At 47.1% G+C, this 10,901-nt stretch overlaps 1 protein-coding gene across 1 annotated transcript in view; it reads right to left on the bottom strand.

Moving 5' to 3' along the window:
• Positions 1-3,736: 3,736 nt before the first annotated feature.
• Positions 3,737-10,901, bottom strand: part of SULT2A1 (sulfotransferase family 2A member 1) — a 16,165-nt gene continuing 9,000 nt past the window's right edge. Inside the window, exons 5-6 of the mRNA XM_023182589.2 lie at positions 6,732-6,909; positions 3,737-3,979 (exon numbers count right to left, since the gene is read on the bottom strand). Coding sequence (XP_023038357.2) covers positions 3,867-3,979; positions 6,732-6,909 — 291 coding nt within the window. The 3' untranslated portion in view covers positions 3,737-3,866. The remainder of the gene's footprint in view (positions 3,980-6,731; positions 6,910-10,901) is intronic.

Raw genomic sequence — 10,901 nt, 5'->3', positions numbered from 1 at the left:
TTTCTTTCTTTCTTTCTTTCTTTCTTTCTTTCTTTCTTTCTTTCTTTCTTTCTTTCTTTCTTTCTTTCTTTCTTTCAGACAGGGTCTCACTCTGTCACCCAGGCTGGCGTGCAGTGGTGTGATTACAGCTCATTGTAACCCTGAACTCTTGGGCTCAAGCAGTCTTCGCACCCCAGCCTCCCTAGTGGCTGTGCCTACAGCCATGTGCCACCAAGCCAGGCTAAGTTTTAATTTTTTTTCCTGCAGAGATAGGATCTTGCTATGTTGTCTGGGCTGGTCTCGACCTCCTGGGCTCAAGCAATCCTCCCATCTAGCTTCCTAAAGCACTGGGGTTATAGGTTTGAGCCACGGCGTCTGGCTTGCCCCATCTCTTAAAAAAAAAAAAAAAAAAGTGAGGTTGTTGGGATGGGGCACCAGTATGTTTTAAAGCTCTGAGGCAATTCCAATGTGCAAAGCTTGAGTACTGCTGTTCTCGGTCAAATCCCTGCCGTGGAGTAGACAAACTCCTGGGAGATGATGCGTAACTGTCATTATTAAGAAGACACCAAAGCCAGTTTGGTGGCTCATGCCTGTAATCCCAGCACTTTGGGAGGCCGAGGTGGGCGGATCACCTAAGTCGAGGAGTTTGAGACCAGCCTGGCCAACATGGTGAAACCCACTCTTTACTAAAAATACAAAAATTAGCCAGATGTGGTGGCGCATGCCTGTAATCCCAGCTACTCAGGAGGCTGAGGCAGGAGAATCACTTGAACCGGGGAGGTGGAGGCTGCAGTGAGCCAAGATTGTGCCACTGCACTCCAGCCTGAGTGAGAGTGAGACTCTGTTTCAAAACAAAAAACAAAAAACAAAAAACCTTTATTTTAGTAAAAGAAAAGTCAAAATTGCCTTATCTGATTGTCCCTTTCACAGAAATCCACCTAGATAAAAATCAAGTGCCATAAAGAGAAAGATGTGAATGGTCATTATTTAATTTAATTAATTAATTTATTTTTGAGCCGGAGTTTCGCTCTTGTTGCCCAGGCTGGAGTGCAATGGCTTGATCTTGGCTCACCACAACCTCTGCTTCCCGGTTCAAGTGATTCTCCTGCCTCAGCCTCCCGAGTAGCTGAGATTACAGGCATGCGCCACCATACCCGGCTAATTTTTGTATTTTTAGTAGAGACAGGGTTTCTCCATGTTGGTCAGGCTGGTCTCCAACTCCTGACCTCAGATGATCCACCTGCCTCAGGCATGAGCCACCGGGCCTGGCCTGTGAATGGTCATTATTTTTATATCAAATGAATACAGTAGCCACAAGTAAATTCATTAGTTAAAAAGGTTTTTGGCTAGGCATGGTGGCTCACACCTGTAATCCCAGCACTTTGGGAGGCTTAGGTGGGTGGATCACGAGGTCAGGAGATCGAAACCAGCCTGGCTAACACAGTGAAACCCTGTCTCTACTAAAAATACAAAAAATTAGCTGGGAGTGGTGACGGGCACCTGTAGTCCCAGCTGCTTGAGAGGCGGAGGCAGGAGAATCGCTTGAACCCAGGAGGCGGAGGTTGCAGTGAACTGAGATTGCACCCCTGCACTCCAGCCTGGGTGACAGAGTGAGACTCTGTCTCAGAAAAAAAAAAAAGAAGGATTTTCAAGGCCAAGTGAGGTGGCTCACGCTTTCTAATCCCAGCACTTTGGGAAGCCGAGGTGGAAGGATGGATTGAACCCAGAAGTTCGAGACGGACCTGGGAGCCCGTCTCTACAAAAAATTAAAACATTAGCGAGGTGTGATGGCACCACCTGTGGTCCCAGCTACTCGGAAGGCTGAAGTGGGAGGATCACTTGAGCCTGGGAGGTCGAAGCTGCAGTGAGCTGTGTTGGTATCACCGCACTCCAGCCTGGATGACACAGCAAGACCCTGTCTCAAAAAATTTTTTTTTGCAAACTCCCATTTTAACAGACTGTTTCTGCCAAGTGCAGTGGTTCACGCCTGTAATCACAACACTTTTGGAGGCCAAGGTGGGCGGATCACTTGAGGTCAGGGGTTTAAGACCAGCCTGGCCAACATGATGAAACCCTATCTCTACTAAAAATACAAAAATTAGCCTGGCATGGTGGCTGGCATCTGTAGTTCCGGCTACTCGGGAGGCTGAGACAGGGGAATCACTTGAATCTGGGAGGTGGAGGTTGCGATAAGCTGAGATCGTGCCACTGCACTCCAGCTTGGGCGACAGAGCAAGACTCCATCTCAAAAAAAACCTCCCAAAATAACAAAAAACCCCAGACTGCTTCCCTGTAATTTTTCTAAAGAAAATGCCTGACGGGAAATAGCTTAAGGATATTGTGGGTTTTTATTGTTGTTACTTCGAGATGCAGTTGTGTCCCTAGAGACACAGTGGGGTCAGATCAGAGATGGGGTTCATTCAGGGGCACCCCCAGAACTGGGAGAGTCCTAGGCTTCCAATTACCTGCTGTGATGCTCCATGGCCACCAGGGGGCAACAACACACCACTGTTCCAGCCCAGGGAGCGGCCAGCCAGAGCTTGGTCCTGGGGTATCCCCCGGAACCACCTAGACCAGCTGGTTCCTTCCACACAGGAGACCTCCAGATGGGATGGGGGAGAGACACCCCACATTCAAGTAAGAGAAAAACATGGAAAAGACACAGAGGCAACATTATATTTCTTTCCACTTGTGTAATTTAAGCTAAAGCCAAACAGCTAGAAAATAGAATACTTTTTTTTTTTTTTTGAGACAGAGTCTTGCTTTGTTGCTCAGGCTGGAGTGCAGTGGTGCAATCATAACCCACTGCAGCCTCTGCCTCTCGGATTCAAGCGATTCTCCTGCTTCAGCCTCCTGAGTAGCTGGGATTACAGGCGCCCACCACCACATCCGGCTAATTTTTGTATTTTTAGTAGAGACGGGGTTTCACCATGTTGGCCAGGCTGGTCTCAAACTCCTGACCTCAAGTGATCTGCCCTCAGCCTCCCAAAGTGCTCGGTTTACAGGTGTGAGCCACCGCACCTGGCCTTATGTGAGTTTTAAAAGCCTTCATAAACACCATTTTTTGTATATGGTTTAACAACCCAGAGTAAGAGGATAAAATTAGATTGGGAATTACTTTCCTTAAGGTTAGAGTAATAATAAATTGTAGAGATACAGGTGATGAAAATAAATGGAACCTTAAGTGCTTCTGTAATTTTATTTATTATTTTTATTACTAATTTTTGCTCTAAAATCTGTCACTGTAGCTATTTATTTTTATTAAAAAATGTTTAGACATCCTTTTAGGTAGTACGTACACTATTCCTGTAGCATTCTGTAAGTTGGAAATATTGCAAGCATTTAAAAAAGTCTGGGATGCCATGACTCAGCTCACTGCAACCTCTGCATCCCTGGTCGGTTTTTTTTTTTTTTTTTTTTTTTTTTTTTTTTTTGAGACAGACTCACAGTGTGTCACCCACACTGGACTGCAGTGGTGCGATCTTGGCTCATTGCAATGTCCGCCTCTTGAGTTCAAGTGATTCTCCTGCCTCAGCCTCTTGAGTAGCTGGGACTACAGGCATGTACCACCACACCCAGCTAATTTTTATATTTTTAATAGAGATGAAGTTTCATCATGTTGGCCAGGATGGTCTCGCTCTCCTGACCTCGTGATCATCCCCCAACCCCCCGACATCCCAAAGTGCTGGGATTACAGGCGTGAGCCACTGTGCCCGGCGGGAACCCTGGTAACTTTTAACAAGGAAGGGATCAGAGATGCAGAGGTTTGATACTTAAGGCTTCAGGAAAAAATAATAAGTCTTATGCAATGAGCCCCAGTCAGGTACATGTACAAGGACAGGAGAAGCAATGTCATCCTCCATATAAGGTCCAGAGTGTTTTGGACGTTATTCCCAGGGGAACAGCTCTCGAGGAAGATCGGTCATCTTCTCTTGGAACAGTTTATCAAACGCTTCAGCCTGGGCCACTGTGAGGTGATTTTTCCAGTCTCCAGATGCACCTGGAAACATGAAGCAGAAACTCAGGTCAGATCACACATCTCCTTGGCCTGTTCCCACCAGGCACCTGACATGGACACAGTCGATAACATAGCAGAATGGCCGATGGTTCATGGTGGGCCTTTATCCTGCCTGGTCACATAGTCGTTCACCTAGCTGGAAACAATTTCCTACCTTCTCCTGTCTCCCATCCATCCTGTGTACAGTTCCTCAGCAATAATGCCAGTCTATCATCTGGTATGTCCAGAATCGAGTCACGTCTCACCACCTCTGTTTCTACCACATTGACCTAAGCCAACATCATTTTTCACCTGGATTATTGCAGTACACTTATAACTGGTCTCTGCTCTTTTGTTGTTGTTGTTGTTGAGACAGAGTCTTCTTTTTCCCCCAGGCTGGAGTGCAGTAGCGCCATCTCGGCTCACTGCAACCTCCACCTCCTGAGTTCAAGCATTCTCGTGCCTCAGCCTCCCGAATAGCTGGGATTACAGGCACCTGCCACCACACCTGGCTAATTTTTGTACTTTTGGTAGAGATGGGGTTTTGCCATGTTAGCCAGGCTGGTCTCGAACTCCTGACCTCAGGTGATCTGCCCGTCTCGGCCTCCCAAAGTGCTGGGATCACAGATGTGAACCACTGTGCCCAGCCTGGTCTCTGCTTTGGATCGTTCTTTTTCATAAGTTAGTCTCCGCATGGCAGCCCTCATGATCCCAGATCATGCCACTTCTCTGCTCCGATTCTCCGAGGACTCTCGGTTTCACTCAAGTACAAGTGCTGGAGGCGCTTACAGGGCTCCAGGTGATCCAGCCCCTGTGGCTTCTCTGAGCTCATCCCCTAAAACTACCCTCTCCATCACTCTACTCACACGGGGACTTCTGATTCTGCTTCAAACATGACAGGCATCCCCATTCCTCAGAGTACTGGTGTCCCGCGCTCCTTCTCCTTGGAACGCTGCTCTCTCTGATTGGCCCATGACTTACCTATTTGCCTGTTTCAAGTCTTTGTTCCAACTCAAGTTTCTCAGCGAGGTTCTCTCTCACCACCCAATTTAGAGGTCACTCCCCATCCTTGCTGTCTTTCACCTCATAACACATATCACGTCACGTAGGACAGGCTCTGTGTATTTTCTTTCTGTGGTGTATGTGTATGGCATGTATCCCTAATACAGATAAGTTATACGAAGTCTCAACACTTCAACATTTACTTTTTTCTTTTTTTTGAGATGGAGTCTCGCTCTGTCACCCAGGCAGGAGTATAGTGTTGTAATCTCAGCTCACTGCAAACTCTGCCTCCTGGGTTCAAGTGATTCTCATGTCTCAGCTCCCCCAAGTACCTGGGACTGCAGGTGTGCGCCACCACGCATGGCTAATTTTTCTATTTTTAGTAGAGACAGAGTTTCACCATGTTGCCCAGGCTGGTCTCAAACTCCTGAGCTCAAGTGATCCACTCGCCTTGGTCTCTCAGAGTGCTGGGATTACAGGCGTGAGCCACCGTACCTGGCCAACATTTACTTTTACAATTGCCCAGGACTCTGGGTCATTTGAAGGATTTAATTCTTTTCTTCCGTGAAGCACTGTCCCAGATGTATTAGAACTGTAGGATTTTGGAAAAATAGATTCTTTTTTTTGAGCCGGAGTTTCACTCTTGTTGCCCAGGCTGCAGTGCAAATGGCGTGATCTCGGCTCACTGCAACCTCCTCCTCCCAGGTTCAAGTGATTCTCCTGCCTCAGCCTCCTGAGTAGCTGGGATTACAGGTACCCACGACCATGCTTGGCTAATTTTTTGTATTTTTAGCAGAGACGGGGTTTCACCGTGTTAGCCAGGCTGGTCTCGAACTCCTGACCTCAGGTGATTCACCCACCTTGGCCTCCCAAAGTGCTGGGATTATAGGCATGAGTCACCACCCCTGGGCCTGGAAAAATGGATTCTTTCACCCCATGCAATAGACATTTCCATTCATCTTGGCACCTTACAGCGTCTGACAAAGTGTGTCCTCTCTCCCTTTTCCGGATGAAGCCTTTCTTCAGACATTTCTTTGTCCAGATCAGCTCTCTACCCTAACTCATCAGTGGGGCAGCCACACTGTGGCTTATCCCCAGCCCTGTCCTTGTCCTCATGTCTCAGGTGAATCACAGCTTGTAGGTCTGGTAAGCGTTGCTAGTTTACCTGGTCACTTTTTGTAGAATGGATAATGCTCATGTCACATTCTGAGGAGAGAGAATCTGAATGACCTCACGTAAGTCAGATAACCTTCCCAGGTGGAACCAACTTTCCCCACGTGCCTACAGCCCACATCAGTACCACGAGAAGAGGCTCCCTGATGAGGCCCCGGGACAAGTGTTCTGGGTGATGAGCAAATAAAGCTGACAAATTGGCCGGGCGCCGTGGCTCATGCCTGTAATCCCAGCACTTTGGGAGGCCGAGGCGGATGGATCACAGGGTCAGGAGATCAAGACCAGCTTAGCTAAGATGGTGAAACTCCGTCTTTACTAAAGATACAAAAATTAGCTGAGCACGGTGGCGTGTGCCTGTAATCCCAGCTACTCGGGAAGCTGAGGCAGAAGAATCACTTGAACCCTGGAGGCGGAGGTTGCAGTGAGCTGAGATCGCACCTCTGCATTCCAGCCTGGGCGACAGAGCAGGGCTCCATCTCAGAAAAAAAAAAAAAAAGCACTCTTTCAGTGCCCAATTGTGACCATAGGCATGTGTGCCGTGTATTCTGGTATATTTGGAAACGAAAGGATTTTCTTTTACCTTTTCTCAGAAGTTGTGCTTTGTCCACTAAAAATTCAGCACCCAGGAGGGAATAATTGGACATCTTGTTTCCTTTCATGCTCTGAAAGGAGCTGTTCTTGAGAATTAAGTTCAGTTCTTCGGGTTCTAACGTCTTTCCCAGGAACTGACAGATCTTCTCTACAGTTCTTCTTGTGTCCTAAAAAAGAAAAATCAAGAGAGAGGATATGAAAGAGAAAAACAAGGCTGAGTGCAATGGTTCATGCCTGTAATCCCAGCACTCCGGAAGGCTGAGGCGGGGTGGATCTCTTGAGATCAGGAGTTCGAGACTAGCCTGGTCAACTAGGCTAGTTGAAACCCCGTCTCTACTAAAAATACAAAAATTGGCAGGGCATGGTGGTGGGCACCTATAATCCCAGCTACTAGGGAGACTGGGGGAGGAGAGTTGCTTGAACCCAGGAGGTGGAGGCTGCAGTGAGCTGAGATCATGCCATTGCACTCCAACCTGGTGACAGAGTGAGATCTTGTCCAAAAAAAAAAAAAGTAAGATGAGAAGGAGGGAACTGCAGAATGAGGAGGAGGAGGAGGAAGAGAGGAACAACACGTGGACTTGAGAATGGATTGAGTTGAATGCAATTAGGAGAAAGAAAGAAAAAAAGGTAAAGAAGAGAGGGCATGAAGTATGTAAAAGACGCAAGGATGGGTTGGGCGCTGTGGCTCCTGTCTGTAATTCCGGCACTTTGGGAGGCTGAGGCAGGTGGATCACTCGAGTCCGGGAGTTTTAGACCAGCCTGGGCAATATAGTGAGACCCTGTCTCTACAAAAAATACAAAAATTAGCCAGGCATGATGGCGCACACCTGTGGTACCAGCTACTTGGGAGGCTGAGGTGGGTGAATCACCTGAGCCCAGGAAGTTGAGGCTGCAGTGAGCTGTGATTGCACCACTGTACTCCAGCCTGGGCAGTGGAGTGAGACCCTGTCTCGAAAGCAAAACAAAGCAAAACAAAATAAAACCAACCAGAATACCACAAAAGATGCAAGGATCATTGTGGATTTTCCTGTGTGGTAGAGCTTAGGACAACTTAACAATAAAACACAGAGCCTCGGGTTTCCTAAGAGACGTTTAGAGAGGCTTCTAGACAGTAATCAGGGTTAGCAAGGAGAGGTTCAGGGAGAATCTGATAGAGACTTAAGGGCTTAGATTTCAAATCCCAGCTGCGCTGTCAGATAGTACTGTTTCCTGTAACTAGCTTTTGAATAACATACAGAGTTTTACAATATCTTCTTATATTTCATCTCAATAATTGGACTAGATTCATGATCCTGGGAGATTAAGATAATAGATTTTTATTTGTAAGATTTTATTTATGTATTTATTTAGAGATAAGATCTCACTCTGTCACCCAGGCTGGAGTCCAGTGGCATGATCTTAGCTCACTGCAACCTCCGCCTCCCAGGCTTAAGCAATTCTCCTGTCTCAACCTCCCGAATAGCTGGGGTTACAGGCGTGCGCCACCACTCCCTGCTAATTTACGTATTTTTAGTAGAGAGGGGGTTTCACCATGTTGGCCAAGCTGGGCTCCAACTTCTGAGCTCAGGTGATCTGCCCACCTCAGCCTCCCAAAGTGATGGGATTATGGGCGTGAACCACCGCACCTGGCCAACAAAATGGATTATTGTAACCAGAAGGACTTTATTTGAATCGTAGGCCTTACTCTTAGAATCTATAATGCTTTAATTGTTTTCTCTATTTCACAAACCTTGGTTATCTAATAAGAAGACACACAACTGTGGAAATAACTAAAATAAGTTCATTGTGTGATCTGAAAGGAAAATCCCAGGAAGGTATGGGATCATGTATCTGAGGTAGCCAACCAAACTTGTTACAAAGGGCTTCTTAATATAAATGAAAGTCATCCCAGCTTGGCCAACATGGTGAAACCCCATCTGTACCAAAGACACAAAAATTAGCCGGATAGTGTGGTGCATGCCTGTAATCCCAGCTACTTGGGAGGCTGAGGCACGAGAATCACTTGAACCCGAGAGGTGGAGATTGCAATGAACTGAGATTGCGCCGCTGCACTCCATCCTGGGTGGCAGTGGCTCCTGCCTTTAATCCTAGCACTTTGGGAGGCTGAGGCGGGCAGATTGCCTGAGCTCAGGAGTTCAAGACCAGCCTGGGCAACACGATGAAACCCTGTCTCTACTAAAATACAAAAAAAATTAGCTGGGCATGGCAGCGTGCATCTGTAGTCCCAGTTACTCAGGAGGCTGAGGCAGGAGAATCACTTGAACCCGGGAGGCAGAGGTTGCAGTGAGCCGAGATCACGCCACTGCACTCCAGCCTGGGCGACAGAGTGAGACTCCATCTCTTAAAAAAATAAAAAATAAAAGAAGAGGCTGGGCACGGTGGCTCACGCCTGTAATCCCAGCACTTTGGGAGGCCAAGGTGGGCGGATCACAAGGTTAGGAGATTGAGACCTTCCTGGCCAACATGGTAAAACCCCGTCTCTACTAAAAATACAAAAATTAGCTGGGCATGGTGGTGGGTGCCTGTAATCCCAGATACTTGGGAGGCTGAGGCAGAAGAATCGCTTGAACCTGGGAGGCGGAGGTTGTAGTGAGTCAAGATTGTGCCACTGCACTCCAGCCTGGGCAACAGAGTGAGCCTCCGCACAAAAAAAAAAAAAAAAAAAGAAAAGAAAAGAAATTCATGCTCAGGCCATAGGCCATAGAGGATTGGACAGTAGGAGCCAGAAGAAGGTGTTGGGGTGTGATGTCTCCCAGGTGGAACAAAATCCAATGTTGGTGTTATCTTCTCTTTTCTGTAAGATACCACTAATAAGTCAAGTTCTTTTTTCTTTCTTTATTTTAAAAAAATTATTATTATTATTATTTTTTATTTTTTGAGACAGTCTTGCTCTGTTGCCCAGGCTGGAGTACAATGGCGTGATCTCTGCTCACTGCAACCTCGGCCTCCCGGGTTCAAGCAGTTCTCCTGCTTCCGCCTCGTCAGTAGCTGGGACTACAGGTGTGTGCCACCACACCCAGCTATTTTTTTCTATTTTTGGTAGAGATGGAGTTTCACCATGTTGACCAGGCTGGTCTTGAACTCCTGACCTCAAGTGATCCCCCCACCTTGGCGTCCCAAAGTGCTGAGGTTACAGGTATGAGCCACTGTGCCCAACCTTCTTTTTCTTTTTCTTTTCTTTTTTTTTTTTTTTGAGACAGGGTCTCACTCTGTCGCCTAGCCTAGAGTGCAGTTGCATTATCTCGGCTCACTGTAACCTCTTCCTCCCTGGTTCAAGTGATTCTCCTGCCTCAACCTCCTGAGTAGCTGGGACCACAGGTGCCCACCACCACGCCCGGCTAATTTTTTTGTATTTTTAGTAGAGACGGGGTCTTGCTATGTTGGCCAGGCTGGTTTCGAACTCCTGGAATCAAGCAACCCACCTGCTTTGGCCTCCCAAAGTGTTGAGATTACAGGCGTGAGCCACTGAGCCCGGCCTCAAGTTGTTCTTTCAATGGCCTAATCACTCAATGGTTCTGAGTATCATTTGACAGCTTTTCCCCTTGGTCACTATTCACTCCAGTATTTGGATCTCAGAATGGTGAGATAAATTGATTGCATGCCTTCATTTCTGTTCATACCAGCCAAGTTGAGATGTCAGACACTTGGAACCATCTCTGGAACTAAACCACTTCTACCCAGTCCCGTCCTCTCTTCCAGTGCCCTCTCAATGCTTGGTTATCAGCAGCAAAATAGGTCTCGCCCAGAGAAATTTTTACATACACCAGTGCTAGCAGGAGCCATCATACTCTACCTCAATGCATGGAACATATTTTTATTTTTAGAGCTAGAGTCTTGCTCTGCTGCCCCAGGCTGGAGTGCAGTGGTGCGATCATAGCTCACTGCAGCCTCGAATTCATGGGCTCAAGTGATTCCCCTGGCCTCGGCTTCCCGAGTAGCTGGAATTAGAGGTGTGCACCCCCACATCTGGCTAATTTTTTTTTCTTTTGTAGACTGGAATCTTGCTGGTCTCAAACTCCTGGCCTCAAGTGATTCTCCCGTCTTGGCCTTCCAAAGTGCTGGGATTACAGGATTACAAGTGTGAGCCACTGCACCAGTGCCAAAAAAGCTCTCTAGATTTTTTTTTTTTTTTTTTTTTTTTTAGACAGAGTCTTGCTCT

Source organism: Piliocolobus tephrosceles, chromosome 21 (assembly GCF_002776525.5).
Source record: "Piliocolobus tephrosceles isolate RC106 chromosome 21, ASM277652v3, whole genome shotgun sequence".
NCBI lineage: Eukaryota > Metazoa > Chordata > Mammalia > Primates > Cercopithecidae > Piliocolobus > Piliocolobus tephrosceles.
The sequence above is the reverse complement of the archived record's forward strand: the minus strand, read 5'-3'. Positions and strand labels throughout refer to the sequence as shown.